This window comes from Urocampus carinirostris, chromosome 3 (genome assembly GCF_059441175.1).
Source record: "Urocampus carinirostris isolate Australia breed hairy pipefish chromosome 3, RoL_Ucar_1.0, whole genome shotgun sequence".
Classification (NCBI taxonomy): domain Eukaryota; kingdom Metazoa; phylum Chordata; class Actinopteri; order Syngnathiformes; family Syngnathidae; genus Urocampus; species Urocampus carinirostris.
Window position 1 is genome coordinate 61,206,257 of NC_142351.1, and position 25,338 is coordinate 61,231,594.

Genomic DNA, 25,338 nt, shown 5'->3' on the forward strand with positions numbered 1-25,338 from the left:
GCCCGATGATTGCTGGGATGGGCTCCAGCACCCCCCCCCCCCCCCCCCCCCCCCGCGACCCTACTGAGGATAAGCGGTACGGCTAATGAGATGAGAGATGAGATTTTCCTAGTACAATAATCTTGTACCAGACATTTATTGTAAGACCATTTAAAATGTTTTATTCACACAGAGTGTACAAAAAGTTTTGCTGGGATGAAATATTTATTTGGGTTCGGGGAATAAATGTGAAAAGAACGTTTTTGTCTCATTACTGTCCTCTATTGGTATTTTCTTGCACATAACCAAGTGAGAAAATGCGCGTGCACAAACAAGCACGCCGCGGCAGGTGTCGCCTAATAATACCAACAGCAGCGCTTCGCCTTTTTGTGAAACAGACCAAATAGTTCTCCAATTCGAAAGCAAATCTTCATAAAACAGCCAAACGGCAAGGATAATTTTCTCCACCTCCACTGTTTTGTTCCCCTTGTTTTCGTCAACTCCAACGAAATCCGGATTAAATTACGCGCGCTGCTCCTTTAAGAAGCTCCAACGGGATTAAAGTTACGCGGGTCGGCCAACTCGGCGTCCGGTGGCTTTCTGTGCTCGTTTCATATTCACGGTGGTCGCTCGGTACTGGGTCGGTACTGCTTTCCAACCCACAATTTAGCCCACAACTCAGAGCAGTCATGGCCGAATCGGGAACCAGCGGGAAGGCGGGAGTCACCGCCGGGAAACTGGCCATCACGGTCCAGAAGAGGCTGAGCAGGGCGCAGGAGAAGGTAAAGCCACGGAAGCGCTATTTGGACCACCAGCCTGTTTTATTTAGATCAAGGGTCTCAAAATCAAAATTGGGGCCTGCCAGAGCTACGTTCTATTGAGTTTGGGCTAAATTGGGTTTTCCTCCCCCAGAAAGCTCTGATAAAAACATTCCAGTCTTCTCAAATGTCTTTAAAAAAATAGCTGGTTACACTCAGTAAAATCTAAAATAATTAAAGAACATTACAGGAGTCAGTAATAAATGAAACCATATTTTGCGTGGACTGCATTTACTGTACATCAAGGGGCCAGTTAGTATCATTTGACCACTAGATGTCGCTGTATTGTGTCATGTCACCGAAAGTGTCTGCTAAAAAGTACAAGGAAGAATGAAAACTACAGAGAAAATGAACAAAATGCAACATTTCTCTATTTTTTTCTTGACCTTTTGCAAAAAAAAAAGAAGGGAAACAGGTAGAAAGAAAAAAAGGAATAGAAACAAAACTAATTAGGAAATAAATAAGAAAAGGGAAGAGAAAAAAAGCAAGGGAAAAGGAACAAAAAAAGGAAAAGGAACAAGAAGGGAAAAATGAATAAAAAAAGAAAAGGGAAAAAGAGAAAGAAGCCACAAAAAAAGAAAAGAAGAAAAAATGAAATGAAAAAGATAAAAAAAAAAAATAAAAGGAAAAAAGAAATAGGTGAGCCTCATGTTACGTCAAATAAATGCACATTTTTCAATCTACGGGTATTCAAAAAATTCTGGTTTATATATAGTTTTGCTTATTCTTTTCAATCAATATTGTCTTTTTTTAATTATTTTTTTTTACTCCTATGAGGCGCTTAATAATACATATCGTCCCTTATATCATGGGCCTTAAACTATCATCCCACGGGCAGCAGGTGGCCGACGAACCGCATTTTTGAGACGCCTGATTTGCCTGACATTCGAAAAAACAGATTATTATTATCTGTCCACTAGACGTCACGGTGTTATGTAAAGCTACCGAAAACGAATGCTAAAAAAGCTCAAGAAAGTACACAGAGAAAAAAAAAGCATGTTCATATAATATACAATGTAATTTAGCTTATTATTTAAATCATAATTTTTGGGGGGTGATTTTGCTACCAATAAAAGGTGATGAATAATGCACACTCTCCTTTTGCTTACTTGCTGGTTAATTAGGTTGCTAGCTTGCTAGCTAGCTAGCTGGCTATAAAGCTTAAAAGCTAATAAAAAAAGTATAAAGTAGTATAAAATGGTAAATAAAAACATTGATACCTTAAAGCACAGGTGTCAAACAGGCGGCCCGCGGGCCAGATCAGGCCCGTTGAGGGATTGAATGCGGCCCGCGAGACAACACTCAGAGAAGCGCAAGAGAAAAACAAGCTGCAGGTTGAAATATGTCAACTTGATGTTGCCAAAGAAAGGTGCCTCGAACAAAGACACTGTACTTGTATTTCTTTTTCTCTGTCTCTCTCTCTTTTACTCCCCTTTTCTCCCACTTTCTGTCTCTTTCACTCTGTGTCTCTCTTTTTCTCTTTCTTTGTTTCTTTCTCTCTCTGTGTCTTTTTAACTTCTTTTGCTCTTACTTTCTTTTTTCCTTTTCTCTCTTTTCTCTTCCTACCCTTCGCGCTTTCTTTACTCTTTTCTCTCCCTCTGTCTTTCAATTTCTCTTTGGATTTCTTTTTTCCTGCTCCTTTCTTTACCCCCTCTCTCATGACTTTTTATCTCTTTTGTTTCTCACGCTCTCTCCCTCTCTCTTTTTCTTTATTTGTCCCACCCTCTCTCCCTTTCCCTCCCTCTTTCTATTATTTCTTTATCTCTTTCTCTTTAATGTACGAGACCGGCCCCCGACAGAATGTTTGTTCTATCGTGTGGCCCCCTGTTTAAAATGAGTTTGACACCCCTGCCTTAAAGGAACAAAAATACAAGTAAAAGGGAAAGTGTATATTATTTATCCACCAGATGTCGCTGTGTTGTGCAGTGCAACCCAAAACAAGGGATAAAAATCACAAAGAAGAATACAAACTAGGGAGAAAATAAAGCAGGTACATCATATGATCTGTTATGTAGTCCGGTTTATCATTTGAATCATTATTGTTTTTATTGTTTTTTGAAACGTGGGAGGATAAGCGGTACGGCTAATGAGATGATGAAATGTTTTTATTGTAAAGTATTTGCTACCACCAAGAGGTGCTAAATAATACACACGGTCCCTTTTGCTAACCTGATAGTTCACTACGTTGCGCGCTCTCTATTTAGAAGGATAGATATTTAAAAAGAACAATAATACCTAAAAGGAACCAAAATGTATTAAAATGGGGCCTGTAATGGCAAATAAAACATACGCAAGACATGTGCGCCATCTACAGGTGATTGGTGAAATATTAGAGATTCCTTGCCTGTTTGCAGAAAAAATAAACAAGTTAAAGTTCTCTTTGGAATTATTGTTCCCTGATTTTATTTGACCATGGGATGGATTGATTGGAATTAATCAAAGACCTTCTCCGTCTTTATATCCCAACATCTGCCAATTTCACCCTGCACAGGACATATGGTTGACAATGTAGAAATGGAATGCATTGTGATTATTTTCCTGTCTAATTGCTTGGTGTTGTACTTAACTCCTGCTGATTTTTTTGGTCGTAATCACCTCACACGTGCACACAGAAGAGTTCAGTACTGGTACTAGCCAAATGGTTTGCGTTCAAGATTTTAATTCCCAATACAGTAGACCTGCGGGATATGGTGACGGCGCCTCACGAGATTTTAACATCACGATGTGAAGTGAGATCTTTTTGTGCCCTCTTAACAGCATTTTACCGGCAATGTCACTAATAAAAATCAACGTCAAATTATTTGCAGTGTTTGGTTGTATAACAAGTTTCGTCTCTAAGATGTCTGTTATTGTTTGACGTCATAAAAACGCTGATTTGCTATTGGCTAAACTATCTCCCACAATGCCTTTCTCTTCAATCAGATCAAAATCTCGTATGATTTGTAAAGCGATACAAAACTTAAGTTATTCATTTCGGATCCCAAGGCTTGTAGTGATTCTAAAGAAAGAAGCAAAAACATGATAGCCATGGTTATTAAAACAAACACGAATTGCGACTTTATGGCCATAACCATCCGCGCTATTATTAAAAGGAATAAGGGCTGATTAAAGCAAGGCAATCCAAGGGCGTGACAGTCCTGACAAGTGGAAGGTTTAAAATCTGTTCTATTTTTAATCCACCATCTTCTGCCTCTGCATCCACCCGCTACTCCGCTACGAATCGATACCCTCGCTAAGTTTATGGCCGTAACCAAGTGACGTTCAGGATTATTATCAAAAACAAGAGACGACTAAATCAAGGAAATATAAGGGCATTCCAGTTTAAAATCAGTTTCATTTTGCGTCCACTGTCTTCTTCCTCTGCATCCACCTGCTACTCCACTCGACCGGCTTAAGACATGTCACTCCGAATGTAAATAAAATGTCATGTATCCTTTTGTGTATATTTATTTATATAATTGTGCAATTTAAGCAGGATTTAATTGATCAGCAAATATTTTTTTACATGAATTACCTAGTCCTTCGTAATATGCACAGCAAAGCATTTACCTGTGTAGTAGTAGTGGGTGTTGTAATAGTAGTCTGTATTCTGTACAGCCCTTTGAGACTCCTTGTGATTTAAGGGCTATACAAATAAACATGACTTGAATTGAATTGAATGAATTTCATGTAATCAAATGCATGTAAATTACTCATATGTAGTACTTACTATGTACTATTTTGTTATTCTAATATTCCTACCTGGAGTACTGGGAGTTCGGAACACATTTGCTATGCATTACCATTGGTTTCTATCACCAGCTATCCAGTGATTTTACTTTGTGATCCCTACCTCAGAAAGAATTAATGTCATTTACAAAGGGTCTAATGTACAGAACAATGTCAGTTTGTCTACTTAGTGAAAGCTGCTAAATGTTTATAAGATGAGTAAAAGTAACTTTTTGCCAGTAACACAGAAGGTCAAGTATGATAGTCCGAAGTACGGGCCGGCTGTCGTTTTTTTTGTGGGGGGGAGGCTTGCGTTGAAAATGCGCTCTGGCCTGCAGCTGTCCGCTCACATGCGTCCACTTGCAGCTTCAAAATCTCAAATTCTGGTTCTCGTGTTAACAAAGTGAAGAAAATGTGAAGTACAGTATTTGTATCTTTGTGCTGTGCCCAGTCAATCAATCAAAAATACTGTTAGCGTTGTGCACACCTGTAACCTCCTCCCTCCCAGTATGTCTCGGTGCCAGGGAGGGATGAGGGCCGAGATTGAAGCAAGCCGAGATTGAAGCAAGTCTATGAATAACCCTGCTTCCTCATTTTGCTCATAGCCACACAGTGTCTGCGTGTATTTTTGGCTTTTGAAATTGAACACCGGCACATTGCGGTCATGTGTGAGGTATTGAACCTCCACGTACATTCAGTAGGTCTCATTGAGTAAATTTGACTTAAAAGATTCCACTTTCTACTCTGCCTTTCCTGGGTGGATTTTTTTCTATGCACCCATTTGTAAACTCTGATTTGTTCTTCAATATTATCCTCCCTTCTGCAAAAGTATGTATTGTGTATTGGACTGTGAGACTGTCTTGATCCGGCGTAACCAGAAAAGGGGATCCCTTAAATGTAGACACAAAAATAATCATTTAGAAAAGGAAGCGGTGCCCTGACGACCCAGGCGATGAAGAGGTTCGTGAACCGTGACTCGGTTTTGGATTGTGTATAGAAACAGAACAACAAAGTTTACTAAAGTCTTCAGAATTCAATGACATCCAAGCTACTCTAAAACAGGCTCAACTACACGACCCTGCCACATAATTTCAAAACACCAACCCGATCTAAATGAACGAAACATGAAAATAAGATAACGGAGAATATGTTGGGACAGCAAGTAGCTTGCATGAAACAAAACCTGAAAGGAACAAATAACTATGTATTTGAATACCAACTGCTTCTAACTCAACAAAACACCATAGAAAGAAGACGTAGGAAACTCATACGTGAATAGAACAACTACATGATTGTTACAACACCAACCACCTCTATAGGAACAAAACATGAAAGAGAGAAAATACACGATCAACTAATGATGCAGGAAATGTTCTTTCACAAACTAGTTTTAACTGAACAAAACATGAATTGAATGACTACACAGAATACAATAGAATACCAAATGGTTGTCACTGGAACAAACCTAAAAGGAAAGCAACACAGAAACATCAGAACATTAACTGACTACAAAAAAATAAATAAAAACATTGTAGAAAATGTTCGAACACTGACTTCGAACAAAAATAAGAATCAAATACAACACAGAAAATGTCAGAACCCTAACCATGACCAAACAAAAACAAAAAAGAAAGAAAATGCAGGATATGTTGGAACACAACTGACGAACTTAACAAGAACATCAAAGTAACCCAACGGAGGATATTGTTATGTCTATTACTATTGTTGCTGTTGTTTATGTTCACGCATGGTCCTTTTAAGAAAGGACGTGTTGCGAGGGAGAGGGGAGGCGACAGATGTGGAAGTTTTGTGCTTTGAAGTCTGTCTGTGTGTCCACGCGACCGGTGTGAGTTGCGACAAGCGTACCTCTAGTGTGAATGTTTATACGGCTCGTTATTTTGTTAGTAAATTGGCGACGAGACTTAATCAGCGGCTGAGTGCATCATTGATCACATCGAGGGGGCATTGCAATATGTTGGAACGTGAAATAAGTAAACATGAACAAAACATAAAAGAAAGATGATGGAGGACATATGTTGATAGAACAATATTGGGAGTTCCATGAAGACAATACCATAAGCAAAAAAATCAGGTGGGACATAATGACCGGGTAGAAACGTGCGACAGTAAGAAACCAAAATATGTCAAAATATGAAAAATCCACAAAGTAGCCCTGCCTACATTTTTGACATGCACTCAGCATTTTAAGCGGGTGAGAACAGGACACCTCCCGATAAAAATGGAATCAGGAATAATGGAGCACAGCTTTACAAGTGCAGTTCAGTTTTTAACGGCTATCAAGGTAAAAATGAGCTGCCAGGCCTGACAAAAATGTGCTCTACTGATATCTACTACGCAATTTGGTATTAATAAATTGAATTGTCTTTATTGTCATTGATATTGTTGGCGTGTTCAACTCTTGGGATTCGGGCCGAGTATTTGGATGAAGGAAAAAAATAAACCGAAGACAGCGGTTTGGTTAACGACTTTTATTACAAAGATACAAAATAAAATTTTTAAAAAATGATTATACTCAGGGCCAGTGATCAGGATACAGTACAATATTCCCTCCAAAAGGCATAGAAGAATCTCTCTCCCCCTGTCCTATAGGAAAGGGGTGTAGATCTGCAAAATGAAAAATTTAACTTAACAAAACTGGAATATTCCATCCTTTTTCAACTGGATGTAACTGGATTTTGCAGGTGTTCTGATAAAGTATGGCAGGCGCAAGGACACTTGGAAACATGACTTAGAAAAGTGAAAATATGTGGATAAGCATAAGGTGCAACTATAACAACTAAATGAATATTGTGATAATCAAAGTATTACTATTATGATTTAATAGTGAAACTATTAGAACTGGAAAACTCGTGCAATTATAATTACAATTTTAGTGACACCTTTTAACAATCTAACAATACCAACATGGTCAAACATTGTATGCCACAAGATTAGACATAGCAAAAATACTTACAACGTAACTCAGTGCTTAACGGAATGCAGATTGTTACCTCTGAGGCCGCAAAGTACGAAGCACGAAGTAGCTTTTTTCTATTCAAGAGAAACAAATAAATGGGCAACATTATGTGTGAAAATAAAATTTCAATTTCCTAACTGGACTTATTTTTCCAGTGCTGTCATTTTTGATCCCCTGCTGCACCAAGGTCGCCTTCCCCATGTGGTGGCGTTAGAGGACGAAATATGAGAGTGCGCTGAAGGCTGTCCATGGAAAAGTCCCTTTTGGCATGCTAATTGTGGCTTGCTGCTAATGGTCATCTGACCATGCCTAGTGACCTGGCGATACACTAATCACATCTGGCTTTACGTTAAGGGAATAAGGCAGGTTTGGGGAATGCAACATCAAAAATTGCTAACAGTTACAGATACTTGCAACTTGAAAACAAGTACAGTTTACCTAGCTAGATTAAAAGTACTATTTTTAAAGTTGGTTGGTTGAATCCCTTAACCACAAGGGTTGTAGGGGCAACATTTCCTGTGGTGTGTCTTGGGCAAGTACAGCCTGATGGCGCTCAGCCACTCTCCAGGCCAACAAATGTTTCCAAAAAAAAAAAAACATGAATACCATACAATCAAGCTGCCCAGGCAGAAGAAGACAAAGCTATATTTGGTATTTGGGAAGACAATCATGTTTTGCTCAGAAGATGAGGATACTAGCTTTTTGCACTGAAGAAGACCAAGTTAGTTTTTGTCATGCAAGACAAACATTTTAGCTTTACAACACCATTTTGACAAGGAGCAATAACATTTTTGGCCAACCGCGAATGTTTTTTTGATTTTTTTAACACACAATAGGACTTTTTTCTGAGCTGAGCTTTTTTTTTTAGGTTTTGCAGAAACTGGGCAAAGCCGACGAGACAAGAGACACTGTCTTTGAGGAAATGGTGGCCAACTTCAACAAACAAATGGTCAGTAACTCAACTTAACTTCACAAACATTTGGGGATTATTTAATTGACATGACCACCCCCCTCCCCCTTCACATTTCTCGCCACAGGGAGACGGCACCAAGCTGCAGAAGGACCTGAAAGCGTACATGAATGCAGTAAAGAGTAAGACAAAGTAGCTTAGACACACATGAATGCAGACGCAGAAATAACATTTGAAAAAGGTTTCATTTACAAAAATTTTACGATATCAGATAGTTTACATGAAACGGAAGAATGCAGTTTATTAGGATGTTTGAAATCCAAAGATATCAAAGCTACTCAAACACATCCCTGCTACATAATATTTAAACACTAGCTAGATATAAATAAACAAAACATAAAAATTAAATGATGTGTGATATGTTGGGACACAAACTAAGATGTACTGAACAAAACACAAAAGAGAGAGGACGCTGGGAGCGTACTCATGCTCGAATAGAGAAACTACCGGTACATAATGTTCAAACTCCAACCGCCTCTACCAAAACGATACATGAAAGGAAAAAGACACAAGAAAAATGTCAACATATGGACAGAACAGTGCCATGACGACAAGACCATGCAATATAATGTAGACACATTAACTAGCCATAACGGAACATAAACATTAAATAAACACGACGCAGGATATTTTGGGACATAAACTCTTTCGTACTGAAAAACAAGACAAAACTGGATATGGTTTTAACTGAACAAAAAACGAAAAGGAGAGACACAGGGACCATACTAATGCGGGAATAAAAGAACACCAATCAGCTCTAATGGAACAAAACATGAAAGAGAGAGGACACTAACTTTCCCACTCATGGATAAACGGTGTTGTGAATAACGGTGTTATAAATAACATTGTTTTCAGTAACCGGGTGATCTGACTAATGACGTTTCTCGCCGTTACAACGCCCTTATTGTTACTGAAGGTCAAAAGCGGTGCGATTTTTTGGCTTCAGGACGCCAACACGGCATGCCCCCCCTGGCACACCTGACGCTGTTTATAACGGTTTTTCGCTCTCCTCCGATTTAGTTACGTCACGCCCTTTCGGATCATGTCACCATTCAAAATAGCCACTACAACATAGTTGGATAGCTATTACGAATACGGTATCCACTAATGCGCCGAAAGAAAAGGCGAATTAGTGAATGCAGCAAGCGACTCGTGTAATTTGCAACTGATCCAGCTCTTGGCAATGGGAGCCAGCTATCCACTAATTGAGAGCCTGTTCGCCTCTATGTGATATGTTCTTCTTGTGATTGGTCAAATGGCATTTTTTTCATGGATTCTGTGCTGTTGACATTACATAAAAAGGTTATTTTGTATTTGATCTCTTTCTTTGTAGATTTATACATATTTTAATTTATGTTTCCTGTGTTTTTCAGTGTTGATTTTGCTTTGTTTTCCCCTTTTTAAGTCATTTATCATAATACACAATAAATGGTTATATATGAACTAAACAACAAAAACAACCTGAAGAGCCAATTTGGTAGCCGAAAAAACTCACTTCATATTGTATACTGCTGATTGTTATTTTGTTATATTGTTTACTGTTTGATTTTGTTGCACTTCAAGTGTAGGACACATCTGTTGCTGGCGAGGTGCAGTAAATATTACGAGGTTCTATAACACCTGCCTATTCGTCTCAATTCAACTGACTCGAATATTGCCCAGAAAATGTATTTTTAAAGTAACGGAAATATTTACCTTTCCTGGTAACTAGTTGCTTTTACTATAGAATAAATCCATTATTAACTCACTTACTTTTTGAAAGAATTAGTAATTAACTATAACCCATTACTTTTTTAAAGTAACGTGCCCTACACTGGGGATAGAAAACAATCGTGCCATAACTGCAAGCCCATGAAATATCATGAAGGCGCTCTAACTAGTGTTGGAGGATGCTTTTTTCCCTCCACAAGTTCTTTTGATTTTGGGTATTCTGAATTTAAGTTGCAGCCCCGAAACGAGGAATAGTTTGTGAAGAGTTTACAATAATTCTTGCACTACAAGGTCAGTCCACAAGCTGAAACTGAAACAGTTCACTTTTCCCCTGTACAATAAGTATCTGTCTAAACTGGCACTGATGGGATCCCATTCAAAGCACAATTGAAATAACAAAAACGTTATTTTAAATCTTGACTAAACTATGACCGTGAGACATTATAATAGAGCAAAAAACAAGTAATCAAGACGACGCAGGATATAGAGAAAGTGTACAATCAAGACCAAATTAAGTTATACAATCATGACTAAATAAGGGCAATGAGCACCTTTAATAGCCGTAACTGAACAAAAACATGAAATCAAGACGGCGCAAGATATGCTGGAACACTGACTACATCTACCTGAACAAAACATGAAAGAAGGCAACACAGGATATGTTGGAACACAGAAAAAGTTTAGAATAGAATCAAATAGTCTGTAATATCATTGATCACAGTATAGAGAACCTTGAAACATAACATGAATAGGGTAAACCAGATCAGCACGTAATAAAGACTTAAAATAGAAAAGTGAGATACAAGACGGACGGAATAAATACTGAACTGAATAAAACATCAAAGAGACAACACAGTTTATTTTGGGACACTAACTGGCTCTAACTGAACAAAACATTAAAGTCACAATGACTCTCTAACTGAAGAAAACTTGAGAACAAGACACCGCAGGATTTGTTGGAACACTGAATACGTTTATAATAGAATGGAATAATCGTGATTGTCATTGCAATACGACCAGTGTAAACAAGATACACGTGATAAAGGCTTAAAAATTGGAAGAAAATGCGAGATGAAAATGTTAGTATATATGGGTTAACTGAACAAAAAATCCAAAAAAGAAAGACAAAATAAAATATACTGGGACACTAAATCACAAAACGAAGACAAATACGTTGGGACCTCGAAAAACTGAACGAAACTTGAAGAGAAGGAAAGGACATACAACATTGAGTTAGGACACTAACGTAATAAAACCATAGTAGGAGTGCCATTTTAGCGAGACCATAAAATAGCCAATTAACCAGTACCATACAAAAAGCATGATGCTGATGAGCAATCAGGAAAAACATAGCGAGCGGAAGGAAACAAAGTAGAGAGAGAAACAATAATCTGACATAGCTGTGGAAGGAGTGGTGCCTTTAAATGTCAAGATAAAGTCATATGCATTTGTATAGCCCTTAATTAATCACAAAATGTCTCAAAGGGCTGCAGAGACCACCATGACACCATCCTCTGATCTAAAGCCTTCATGATCACATTTATAAGCCATATAACAGTACAATTCCACCAGAAGCACCAAAACCCAGAACATGATAGTACAGAAATTACAGAACATGAAAGTGCCTTTCACGTTTCAGCTTTACACGAAGCATCACGAAGACTGCAGGACTGCCTGGCCGACATGTACGAGCCTGAGTGGTTCGGCAAGGAGGAGATGGACACCATGGTGGAGGTGAGGGCCTTACCTTTGACTTTGGTCGCTTTCTTCATCCTGAACTGAGCTTCTTAGCAGTTTCTTTTCACAATTTTGTAACATCAGCTCACTTTTATTTCACTCTTCTGTCACTTCTTTTGCTTGAACTGCATGAGTGTGTTGCTTCCTGATGAAGGAGATGATTGAAAAGGAGATGGACAATAATTTGGAGGTAAAACAGAAATAGAAATAGAAGTTCCAATTTACCCCAGGAAAAAAAGATACACTAGAACCCCGGGATACAGCGTCATTTTAAGTTTACAGTGTGGAATAACTTTTGGCCATAATACGACATTGACAACAAATTCTAATGGTTGACATCATATAACTTTCTGTTCTGATATTGGTTTGCATCACGGCTTCTTGAAAATACTCACATGCCATTGGCCGAAGTACTTCCCACAATGTATTTCGCTTCATTCAGTTCAGATTCTCGTGTTTTTTGTAAAGTGTTTCTAAGTCGGCAATACAATACTGTAGTGTTTGTGTTGTATTTATTTGATATGGTTCCAAGGCCTCCTATGATGCTAAAGCGAGAAGCAAAAACATGATAATCATGGAACTGAAGTTTGAAGTTGAAGTTTGATGTCCCTGAACTAACCAAATGATGGGGGTAATTATTAAAAATAATCCAAATAAGGGAAATATATTTGGGGAATTACAATCAATCCTCAAAAGGGGAAGTTTCAAAATCAGTGAGATTCTTTATCCACCGTCACATTCTCTTCCCCCGCTCTGCATCCACCTGCTACTCCATTTTACAATTCACGTCACACCAAAGGCAAATACAATTTCATTTTTCCTTTCGTTTATATTTATTTCTTATGTTGGTTAATCATATTCACATACATTAGCTATAAGCAGTCATAATTTTAATATTTCTATTTGGAGTACCGAGGGTTCGGAATGCATTAGCTACTCTACCATAGACTTGTATCCCTGCCATGCGTCAAATTAACTTAACAAGCTCCTCCTCAGATTCATGTTGCATTCTGTGTGTCTACTGTAGTTACACTTTTTGAAGATGTTCTAACTTTTAACCTTTACCTTATGCCATGTAGAAACTATGCATACGTGTTTATTGCAGGACACAGACACTATGTGGTTGGACTTCCATCAAAACATCACTGAAACTGCAATGCTCTCAGTTGATTCATACTTGGCACTGTTCCCTGATATCAAGGTATTTCCATTTCATTTTCTGACACTAGGTTTTATCTCTGATTGAGTAAACCAGAACTATATTTCTATGATGACAGGCGATTGCCTGCCCTGAGTGCACGTTACAGCTGCCTAAGGAAACTTTTAAAATGGGGAGGAGCTTTGTATATTATAAATGAGATTGTGTGCTTTTACAAATGGTGATTGAACAAGAAGACAGGGATTTTCTCTTGCTACTCCAGTGATTCTCAATTTCTTTGGGCATGTCCCCCCAGAAAAAGGAAAACCTCTCGCGCCCCCCAAGTCCTCCTTCCTACCTAGGAAAACCCCTCGGCTAAAAAAATAGTACAATTTATAAAATTCTTTTAAGTAGTCCTCTGTATAACACTATCCTTATTAACATATGGGATAATAAAAAAGGTAATAAAAAAGGCAACTTACAACAAAGATTAGCTTTGGTAACTGTAACAGAAAATTCTTAAAATGCATCTGATATTCAAAAATTATATGTAAATCCTTAAACTATGAACTCGTTTTGATGGACCATGTCAAACCATATAGTGATGGATAATGAAACTACACACATTTAGTAAATAATAACTAAAACCATTATTAACTCAAGAGATCAATATTAAGAAAATATTAACCTGCAAGGCAAAAATATATAATCTAATTCGTGCAGATTGTTTTTAAAAAATGATGTCTGTATTAATGGCTCCAATGAGCACATTTTGCAATATGTACACAGCTTTCCCATCCGGGACTTGAGGGAGTGGACAGCAACTCTCAGCGCCTGCTCAGTTTTATGATACCAACAACGTTCGCTGGTTTACTGAAATGGGGATGCGGGATAATTGTCGGTAATATTGTGCGCAGACTTAAGTTTGGCAAGAGTGGGGACCCAATTACAGAAAATGCTAAAGTCTTAAGGCCCGGTCACACAGCCTTTCACGGGCGTATCGAGGCTGAATCACGGCCAGAAATTTTTGCCCGTGAAGCAGACGCTGTTGGACGCTTTTGAGATCGCAATACAGACGAGATACAGCCGTGCTTTACACGCGCTGCTCAAAACTTTAGACCACGGGTAACGGCGGGCGGCACAGCAATGCAGGTCGCGGAACTGTCGCCGGAAGGACGCGGAACAGTCGCCGGCCATTTTTGCACATTTTCCACCGCGGGCAACCACGGGCAAAAAAAAAATCGCAAAATTTTACCCGCGATACAGACGCAAACGGCTGTGTGACCGGGCTTTTAGGTGAAATACGGGAAAGGCAAAGCCAATTCATTTGTCCTTTGCGTCAGCGCTTCAGGAAAGAACATGATTTAATCCTTTCTGCAAAGCTTTGATCTGTTCCTTTTTTAAAATGATCACTTAAAACAAAGATTGATAGATAGATAGATAGATAGATAGATAGATAGATAGATAGATAGATAGATACTTTGTTCATCCCCGAAGGGAAATTCACATTTCCAGCAGCATCCCTGAGCTGAGAACAATCGAGAACAATCGAAAATAACACGGGAGCTGCTGGAGTGGCTGCCATTCGTGACGGCGCCGGAAGAAAAGATTCAATTTGAATCATGTACAAACAAACAAACAATTGAATCATGTACAAACAAACAAACAAACAAAATATTCATGTTTCAATAAGTGGAGTGTTAATAAAATGGGGGGAAAATAATGATGATATTGGTGAAAAACGTCATGTCCCTCCATGCTTCATCAACCTATTTGTTTGGCATGTTAAAAAAGAAAACACTCACGCGGCTTATCAACATGATTGGGGTGCAATGTGTTTAAGTGACAGCTTAATTTATTCGGCTTCATGCTGTCCGCTGCCAACAGTTGTAGACCCAATTAGAACACCGATCTTTTCCTTGTCTGTAGTCACGCTTCGTCAAATTTCCTTTTTAGAAGGAGACGTTTTTGTCTCTTTATCTCCGTCCGTCTTTTCATCCCTGTTCAATATTTTTTTCATAATGTAACCTGAGAGTCTGCTACACTTTGTGGCAACAATTCCAGCTCTGTGCAGAGTGCTTATACTTAATGTAAACAAAATCTCTACACTACGAGCGCACGCTCAGCCAATGAGAGCGCGACTGCCCGTAATGTAGTGGGGGCACAATGCACTTTATTCCTGTATAGGTGAAAGAAAAATAATCCCAGAGGTGACAGGCTTGACAGAGCCTCAAGCCCCACTTTTTGAGAAATATTGGGCTACTGTAACCCTCTCCCTCCTCACAGGCTCGCATTGCAAAGAGGGACCGTAAGATGGTGGACTTTGACAGCGCAAGACACCACTTTTCCTCCTTACAGAAGGGCAAAAAAAAGGACGAGGCCAAGATTGCCAAGGTAACTTCTTATTGCATCCAGTCAACAGTCAGAACAATTTTTTTATTTATAATTCTATCTGGGGCCAGTTGCAAACCGGCCCTCCCGTGCGTTCATTTTGGCCCTCAGATTTCTGCACTGAATACTTTATTGTTGTCAACTGTTCACCTACCAAACACACTAACATGTTTGCTGTTGTTTGCAAATTAATCTTGACACCCCCAACCCAATATAATCCTTCTCATCGTGTTCTGCACGGTGTGTCGGGCCAGCCCACAGCCCTTCTGGAAATGGCGGCGCCAAGCTGGGCTCAGGGTTTGCTCTCAGCTCATCAAGTGGCCCAGACTAACCTCTCCTACAACCAGGTGACCAAGAAACCCTCAATTGGGCCATGTAGCAGACATTTCAAGTGCTTGATTATTTAACTTTAGTACGTCTAACTGAGTTACGTGAAGGTATCACAGATATTGGGGGAACAGGACCCCCCCATTATACAAGTATAAAGACATATTGCCTGTGAAGTGATGTGGTGTTCGCATGGGAATTTTCTTTACCATGCATGACTGCATTGGATTGATTTGTATTGCTGGATCATATTAAATTTGAGTTTTCGAATATTGTTTTGTTCCATTTGTGCTTGTAGGCCGAAGAAGAGCTGGGTCGCTCTCAAAAGATTTTCGAAGAGCTGAATGTGGAATTACAGGACCAGCTTCCAGTGCTGTGGGACAGGTAAAACAAGGCCACCACAAGATCAGACCTGGACTAAAGCTTAGAATTTAAAATAAAACCGTTATGTTTTGGTGCAAGCGCAGACACACGAGCTGAATTACAAGAGTTTATTGGGGGTTTATTGGGGAGAAAACGAGAAACGGCAGACATAGTCTGGAAAAACTCACAGCTGGCAAAATTCAGGGAGTCTAGAATAGACCATCTATAGCAGCGGTGGCGAACAAGTTTGACACAAAGAGCCAAAATTTTTAACTGTGAGAGTCAAAGAGCCACACCACGCTCTGACCTGGAGACAGAGTTTCCATTAAATCCACAAAACACTGTTTCAAAAACTCGCCTTCGCTGTATGTTTTTTTAGCACCGGCAATGTTCCACGCACTTTATAGGAGGCAAGTGTCACAGTTTCTTCATGCTTAATCAATTGCTGAAACATTTGAGACTGTCTTTTTACCTGGCTGTTCAAGGTGCTCAATTTTTGCTTGCGTGGTTCAGTACCTTTGGGGAGTTCCGTGTTCATATTAGCATGGGCTGTGCTAAAATGACGCTGAAGATTTGAAGTCTTGAAATCGTGGTACTGCATAATAAACAGTGATTTGCCATTCCGTTCAACAAAAAAGTAAGCATCTTCCCATTCTTCCTGAAATGCCCTGTGTTCCTCTTCATATTTACGTTTCGCTTCGCATTTTGCGATTTTGACCATGAGGGAACAGTCTGCACGCTCATAAAATGTTTACTTAATTTCCCGGCATTAGACATAACCTACGCAGATGATTGGCAGTCAGTTATGTGTCCGTAGCAGTTTGAAAACAACAAATCTGCAAATTAATTTCAAACTATTATTTATCATTTGTTATTAACTGTGTGTTTTAAGAGGGGAGAAAATAAACATGAAACGAGGCAAAGAGCCACAGTATATAGAAAATATGATGGGGCAAAGAGTCGCATTCTTATTGGCCAAGAGCCGCATGCTGCTCTAGAGCTGCGTGTTCGCCACTCCTGATCTATAGGAATTTAGGTCTCGAGAAGCATACACTGGCAGCAACAGCAAAACAAGCAACGATCCGGTAGCTTCTGCTGTCGACACAGTTCTTAAGTACCCCTCTCTTGATTGCAGTCAGGTGTGGATACAGGTGGGGGTCTTCCAGTCTTTCTGTCTGTTAGCACACTCTAGAGGGTGGTGGCTTCCTGGATCCTAACAAACAGAATTAAAGCAAAGTAATATAGTATTGTCCCTTTATAAGCACTGAATTGTATGATATGCATAGACAAACTCAAAATGCAGTAGGACTTGCTCACAAGTGTTTTTTTATGGGCGGGGGAGAAACATAGGGACACAGGGGACAAAAGGGGCACCAAAACAACAACATTTTTATCAGTAGCACTTTTTTACCACAATGTATACAGTGAACCCTCGCTAAAATACAGTTTACTTGTCACTGCCTAGTTAACTCAATAATTTGCATTGTGCATTATTTTCTGTAATATGATTGGTCTGATTAGTCACTTTGCTTCTTCTCTTTCTGATGATTAAAATTATCACAGGGCAGAACAGTACTTATTTGTAGAAAAAAAGAATGATTTAATGATTAACCTGGTAATAAAATTGTAACGACAAAGTAATAACACGACAAGTAGTTATTTTAGAAATTAAAATAAATGAATTGCCCTCCTTTCTAGATAGTTATCTAGCCTTTTTTAACTTTCTGTCTGGCTGTTTAGTTGTTTTTTTGCTCTTCTAGCTAGCTATCTAGCTCCCTTTTAGTTTTTTACATGTTTACCTTTCTAGGTAACTATCAAGCTCCCTTACTAGCTATTTAGCAAGCCATCTTGCTATTTAAAAAAAAATACATATAAAACTGGTTGCGCTAATTACTGACAAAAAAAGGTTGCTGTCAATGGTCAAATGGCGACTACCGTATATATCCAAACAAACAAACTCATTGTGTGTGTTAATGTGTATGTGGATTTTAGGCGTGTTGGCGTCTATGTTAACACATTCCAGAGTCTGGCGGGTCATCAAGAAAAGTTCCACAGAGAAATGAGCAAGGTGAGGCCGCCTGCGAGTCCATCACGGGTTCTTAATCCTTTTTTACGATGCATCTTCTTCCTCAGCTGAGTCAAAACCTGAACGACATCATGACCAAACTGGAGGAGCAGAGGCAGCTCAAGTGAGTGCATCGGGTTTTAAAAGGTGATGGCTGTCTTGTGTTGAGCCACAGAGTAATGTCCCTCAACCCTTACTGTAGAAAAGATGGTGTAGCAGCCAAGGCAGGAGACGGAGCCAAGAGGTAAACTGCTGCATGGCTGCTTTTTTCTACCTGCAACCCTGGAATTTGTTTTCATGAAAAACTACTGTAATCCCTCGTTTATTGCGGTTAACGGGGATGAGAACCACTTGCCATATGCGAAAATGCGCAAGTTATTCTCCCACGCTAATTAAATAAAAATATAACTAAAAAAGGAACGTTTTCAGAATAAAAGGAGTCGGATTAATTCATTTTAGCAGTGTAACCTTAAATGAATGAACAGATGCTAACACATAATACTGTTATTTTCACTCTTATATTTGATCACCAAGAGAAAAAAGAACAAATGTATACAGATCAGAAAACAAAACTTATAGACATATATTCTTTATCCTCTTTCTTTGTTTATACTCAACAGTCAGTTGATTAACAAGTATATCACTTCTATTTTACTTTGTGTCTTGCAGTGAGGAAGCCAACCACAGCCAGGTCAACTCGCCTCCGACGGTAACCAAAAAGAAATAAATATTCTCTAACCTTTAGCATCGTGTTGCTGCATGTCATCATTTCAAGATGTCATGCATGTACCTTGACTAACAATTGCAGAAACCGTTATCTTTATGATTATGTAGATTTTTTTTTTTTAAAGCTATTATTTTGGAATTTGTTTTTGAGACTTTAGGAGTCTGCTGGTAAGTGAATAATTTATCTGTATGTCTGTCTGTTTGTCTGTCTATTGAAATTATTTGTTTTTGAAATTATTTGTTTATTCATTGTTTTTTTCAATGCATTTGTTGATTTGTTGTTGTTCTTAATTGATTTGTTTATTTGTTGTTTTGAAAAAGTTTTTTGTTAATGTAATTGTTTTTAGTTGGTTTTGAAATGTTTTGATTATTTATAAATAGTTCATTTGTATTTGAAATTGTATATTTATTCAGTTTTTTTCTTTTTTATCAATTTTATTATTTTTAATCATTTTCTATTTGTTTTTTGATTTTTTTTTTTAATTTACATTTTTCAAATTTTCTGTGTGTATTTTTAAAATATTTGTTGATTCAAATAATTTTTGAAATCGTGTTTGTTTGTATTTTGAAATAATTTAACTGATTGTTTTTGGAAATCATTTGTTTTTTTTTGCTTGTTCATGTACGTTTTTGGAAATGATTTGGTCATGTTTTTTTGGGGAAAAATTATTTCTGTATTTGCTTTAGGAAATGTTGTTTTTTAAATTTGTTTATTTATTTGCTCTTTAAATTATTGTTTACTTATTTGTTCTTTTAAATTTAATTATTATTTTTCAATTTTTTTCTCCACTTTATTTTTTTTGCCTACAGAGTAAAAGAAACAGAAAAATAGAAAGATATTGATTTGATCATTTATCTGTTTGTTTATTTGAATTTATCTGTTTCTTTATTTCTTTATTTAGTTCTCCTCTTCAAATATTTTATTTATTTATTTATTTACTTTTTAATTTATTTTTAGTATGTATTATGTATATTTATCTTGATACTACGTAAGTCAAATGTTTAAGAACAGTGGTTTCTTTCTACATCTAATTAGAGAAACAAAACGGATCTGAATTGATTAAAGGTTCCACAGAATTTTAACCTTTGCTTCTGCATGTGCACGTGTTTGCAAGAGGCCCGTGCGACCCCCGCAACGGGACGAGCCGCTTGACGACGACGTGTCCGAAATTAACACCGAGTCCGGAACAATTCAGGTCAGCAGGACCCACGTAGTGCCCAGGATGCTAATGCTATTCATACCCTTATGTGTGTGTGTATGTGTCCATGTACAGTGCCGTGAAAATCTATTTGCCCCATTCCTGAATTCTTTGTTTTTTTTTTCTTTTTTTACATATTTATCACTTGCATAGGTGTCGGATCACCAAACCAATTTTAATATCACAGAGACAACCTGGCAAGAAATGCAAAAGTTATATTATTAAGCTACAAAAAATTGATGCCTTGTCTGGCCCTAAATTCAAGAGGAAATTAGACAAAAAGTGATTGAAATCTTTTAGTCTAGAAAATGTCACAAAGCTATTTCTAATGCTGTAAGGTTCCAGTGAACCACTTTCAAAACCTTTAAAACTGGGAACAGTTGCAAATCTTCCCAGTAGTGGTAGACCAACTGAGATTACCCCAAGAGTGTGACAACAGGTCATCCAGGAGGTTGCAAAAGATCCTCCAAAAACATCCAAGGAACTGCAGGCCTCGCTGGCCCCAGTTAAGGTCGGTGTTCATGACTCCACTATAAGAAAGACACTAGCTAAAATTCCATGAGAGCGTTAACAGTCGAAAACCATTGTTGTCAGAAAAAAAACACTAAGAGTCGTTTCCCATTTGCCAAAAAGAATCTTGATTATTCTCAATACTTTTGGAAGAAAATTTTGTGGACGGATAAGTCAAAATTTAACATTTTGTCAGGTGTGTACATTACATCTGGAGTGAAAATGGCAACGAATTTGACAAAAAGAACATTAGGCCAGCAGTAAAACATGGTGGTGGCAGTGTGATGGTCTAGGGCTGCTTTGCTGCCTCAGGACCAGGACAACCTGTGGTTGACAAAGTAATGAATTCTGGTGTTTACCAGAAGTCCTGGATGAGAACGTCAGGCTCTCAGTTTATGCCCTCAACTCGAGTGTCCTCGTATCATCCAGCAGGACAATGATCTGAAACACACCAGCAAATCCACCTCTGATTGGCTTAAAGAACAAATTGAAGGCCCTGGACTGGCCAATTGAGATGCCCGGGTTTCATCCTTAAAGAGGCAATTCATGCTAGAAAACCATCCAACATGGCTGATTTGAAACATATTTTAAAAAAAAAGTGGGCCAAAATTGATTCACAGCAATGTGAAAGACTCATTACAAATTATCGTAAACGTTTTATTTCTGTTATCGTTGCCAGAGGTGCCCCAACTCGCCATTAGGTTCGGATGCCAAAATGTATTCACATAGGGACAGGTTTTGATTGTTTTGTGTCTTGATAAATGTAATCAACAACTTTATTTTGTATCTCCTTGGGTTGTCTCTCTGTGATATTAAAATTGCTCTGATGATTTGAAACCTCTGTGAGTGATAAATATGAAAAAAAAACACAGAATTCAGGAAGGGGGCATAAAGTTTGGTACAGAATTTATGCTATTATATTTATATGTTTAAGTACCGATGTAACATCGTATGTACGACTTAGCCAAACCTTTCACTCCAAGTGTTATTTGTGATTACCACTATGTGTAGCTTTTCAGTCCTCATTAATCCTCACTACCGCAACCGTCTGTTTTGCTGCATGAAGGCGCCGTCCTGGGATTCATGGGTAAGAAATTTCTCCTTTGGGATTTTGAAAAAGGAAGTCAACTTTTCACTAGAAGTCACGTTCTTCTCCCCTGCATGTTGACAACAAATTCAACTAACCGCCTAAAAACGCTTCCCGCCAACCACTATGCTTAGACCCTGGAGCATAATGAGCAGACGGTCGCAGAGAACCAGGAGCAGCCTCAAGAACGGGTTGAGGGGGGATGGGATTATAATGACAGAGGCGAAGGGCAATTGTACACTGAGCCAGAGTGGTCTTATCATGAACAAGTACAGGTAGGAGCTCATGAAATGTACATCATCTATCACAGTGTTTTTCAACCAGTGTACAGGGAGACCTTGTTTAGTGTGCGGCAGGAAATTGCCCAATTTTGTCTTTACAAAAGCATGCCATTGGTCACTATCTCTGCTTTCATGGTCAACTGAGTAACTGTAACAGTCATCCATATTGGTAGGTAGCAGAAGACTACTTGTTTTCTTTTTATCTACTAATTATCTGCTCATGAGATAGTACAGCATAATGTATAACTTATTTTGTTTGACGAAGCTGTTCCAAGCCCCAATGTGTAATATTTAACCACTAGATGGCACTGTGTGGTCTGGTACAAACAAGCCGAAGCGTGGCGGCAGGATGTTGGAAAATAATACCGCCGGCTTTGGTGGGGATTTCTCGACCTATTATTTTTTTTCATAAAAAATGAACATAGGTATTATACCTTGTATTTAATTTTTGTTTTGTTTTTACTGGATGAGTTTTTTTGTACCACTTGGAAACACTGATTATTACACACTGTCCCTCTAAGATTCCACTGCAAAAACAAAGATAAAATACATCTACTAAAGTAAAGATCTTGCACATATTTTGCTGATTTTAACGATTGTTTTCACTTTTAAAAAGATAGAAAGTAGTAAATAACATATTCATCTGTGAATCATTTGTGTTTCATTTTAAGTTTTTTTGTTAAATCCCTAGAAAATAAAAAAAAATGTTGTAAAACTTCAAAAACAGATTGAAAATATAGTCAAATAAATAAATTCAGCAAAAATGAATATCCTGTATTACCTCCTGAGCCACGGTGACCACAAATTTTATATTTTAATAACAAGCTTTATCAATTCAGCAACAGGATCATTTAGTTTTTTTTTTAAAGAACATTATTTTATGACCGTAATTATTTTCAGACATTTTAAATGGATGGCTTATCTTAAAAAGAAATAATGAAAAAAGTGTGCCTTGGTCACATAAAGGTTGGGAAACACTGATCTATCAATCAAAAAACAGCTTTACAAAAAAATACTACAATCAATTCACCATTTGATTGTAATTGCAAGAAAGCGGTGTATATACTGTAGCATTAAAAAAAACGTTTTATTGTCCTACCTTGATTTATGAATGATGTATATGCACAGCTCCTTTTGAATTGAGAAAGAACTTTAAAACTAGATAAATATACCCATTTACTGTAATGTATTCATAATTTCATATTTCAACGTTGACAGGTGAGGCACAGCCTTACTTGCCTCTCCCCTGACTGCGCGTCACTGTTAAGTACCATTTGTTGCATATTTGGTGGACTGAAACTAGGTTTAAGTAACCTGATGATTGACATTTTCACTAAATTATTGCTTTGCCACAATTTTTTTGGGGAGGAGGGTGACAATAGACAGGTAATCATCCATTATACTGACATGAAATACAGGATATTCCTTTATACAACAGTAGTTTTTTTGCAGAGTAATTATATTAAATCATTTCGAAATTTAATTGTACTGTAATCCCTCGCTACTTTATACTTTGCGGCCTCAGTGCATCGTGGGTTGAAAGTTTTTCTGCGATCCATTATCCCCGATTGCATATTGCTCGAGCAAGGGTAACAGAGCACATTTTGCTAAGAAAGGTAGTTGTTTTTTGCCATTTTATCCACCAAAAAGTGAACTACACTATCCCCTGGTGTCTGTTTTTGTTGTTACTGTATTTCTGCCCAAAATGAACTGCACATATGCAGCTCTGATCATGTATCAAAGGACTGCACATGGCACAATCGAAGCATTCCCTGATCTGAAACCAACATGTAAGCAAGGAAAAACTCCAAACCTTACTTTGAAGCACCTTTTTTTCGATTTGGTCTACTAAAGCGTGACTTTGTGGCCTCGCCAAAATGTAATGCTCTGTTTTGGCTGCGATCGATTCTCTCTAGTCAACTAGATGCACTTTTGTCAGGAGGCGTGCAGTTCTGGCCCGCCTAAAAGGAAATGCATTGTTGTGGCTTTGAGCCACTATCTTAGGTCGACTATTTCTGAGAGCAAAAGCTCTTTTTTTTAATTCAGGCCGCTGTAGTGTGAAACTGTGGACTGCTTGAAATGAACTGTCTTAAAGGCAATCCATCATCACCGGTTTACTATTGCTGAGAGCAGGGGCCAAGAAAGCAAATTTGTGCATGATGGCTTTGTAACTTTGTCAGTCCTTCAGTCTTAAATAGACAGCACCCATACGGCCGTGATCCATTATCCCTGGTCGACTATTGCTGCGAGAGGATGGGTGTGTGTGTGGGGGGGGGGGGGGGGGGGGTATTGTGTTGTGTGCTCTTTTATTACATTCTTTTCACTTAAAAATAGCAACACCTAAGCAGGCGTGATCCATTATCCGGGGCAACTATTGGTCCCTGTAAATTTTGATAAAAGAAGGATTTTAGTTTTTTTTAAAACCAGACAGGACTTTCAGGAGAAACAAAACACCTAAAAGGTAAACTTTTCCGAAAATATTTGAAATTGACAATCACAAAATTTTACAAATAGCATCAAATTAAAATACTTCCGAACTTTTCGTGAGGACAGCAAGATTTCTTTTCTTTCCTCAAACTTATAGCGGCATGTTTTTTTTTCTTTTATTTGCAGGATTCTGAGTCCAACAATACAGAATACAAACTCCCTCCTGGATTCCTTTACAAGGTGATATTTTGACAAATTTTCTTTCTTTCTTTTTTTTTTGTCTGTTTACTGACTCAATTGTCCCGCCACAGGTGAAAGCCATCCACGAATACGCAGCCACCGATGGGGACGAGCTGGAGCTAAACATTGGAGACGTTGTGCTTGTTTTGGCCTTTGACAACCCGGACGAGCAAGTCAGTTACTTTCGAAATGGCACGACCATTTCACCAGTTCTGAGGCTACGCTAACGTGAGCATGTGCATTTTTCAGGACGACGGCTGGCTCATGGGAGTTCAGGAATCTTACTGGATACGCGAGAAAAATATTTCATCCAAAGGTGTCTTCCCCGAGAATTTCACGCAGAAGCTCTGAGATTCAAGCCCACTCCCTTGGGGTGCTCACTGAGATTTTCAGAATAAAGCATGAATTGTGAAGGATTTCTTTCTGTGTCGGAAAATTTTCTGAAATGTTTTTCTCTATCAAGAGATTTTGAATGTTGCATGAAAAGTACGGATCGCACTGACTTGTGAGTTGCGACTCCATTTTTGATATTTCCCTTACATTTTATTTCGTGTCATTTCCATATCTGCTTTTGAAAGGTTACCTTTTGTGTTTTGAAATAAATAAAATAACAAATACAATTTTCAGTCAGGTATACCCATTCACTCACAGTCAAATATAATTATCAATAAAGATTGAAGAAGCT

General features: G+C 38.2%; 1 protein-coding gene across 7 annotated transcripts; it reads left to right on the forward strand.

Moving 5' to 3' along the window:
- Positions 1-369: 369 nt before the first annotated feature.
- bin1b (bridging integrator 1b) lies at positions 370-25,338 on the forward strand. 7 transcript variants are annotated; one of them, XM_088332823.1, is made up of 19 exons: positions 373-761; positions 8,351-8,431; positions 8,520-8,574; positions 11,802-11,896; positions 12,054-12,089; positions 13,005-13,100; positions 15,324-15,431; positions 15,683-15,775; positions 16,054-16,139; positions 18,111-18,186; positions 18,252-18,307; positions 18,386-18,427; positions 18,853-18,892; positions 20,025-20,105; positions 21,685-21,705; positions 21,840-21,980; positions 24,600-24,653; positions 24,725-24,826; positions 24,903-25,338. In XM_088332823.1, exons 1-19 carry the CDS (start codon positions 669-671, stop codon positions 25,002-25,004), a joined length of 1,458 nt encoding a protein of 485 aa, XP_088188949.1. In that variant the 5' UTR covers positions 373-668; the 3' UTR covers positions 25,005-25,338. The 7 variants fall into 7 exon arrangements, with proteins under 7 accessions (XP_088188953.1, XP_088188952.1, XP_088188955.1 ...); XM_088332826.1 differs by lacking the exon at positions 15,683-15,775 and having other exon boundaries at positions 371-761; XM_088332824.1 differs by lacking the exon at positions 12,054-12,089 and having other exon boundaries at positions 372-761.

What these genes read in the sequence shown, in the direction of transcription:
- bin1b (XM_088332823.1), top strand. Translation starts at nt 669, where the DNA reads ATGGCCGAATCGGGAACCAGCGGGAAGGCGGGAGTCACCGCCGGGAAA. An exon ending in CTTATCATGAACAAGTACAG is followed by an intron (nt 21,981 to 24,599) that starts GTAGGAGCTCAT and finishes TTTTATTTGCAG; the next exon opens with GATTCTGAGTCCAACAATAC. An exon ending in CTCCTGGATTCCTTTACAAG is followed by an intron (nt 24,654 to 24,724) that starts GTGATATTTTGA and finishes GTCCCGCCACAG; the next exon opens with GTGAAAGCCATCCACGAATA.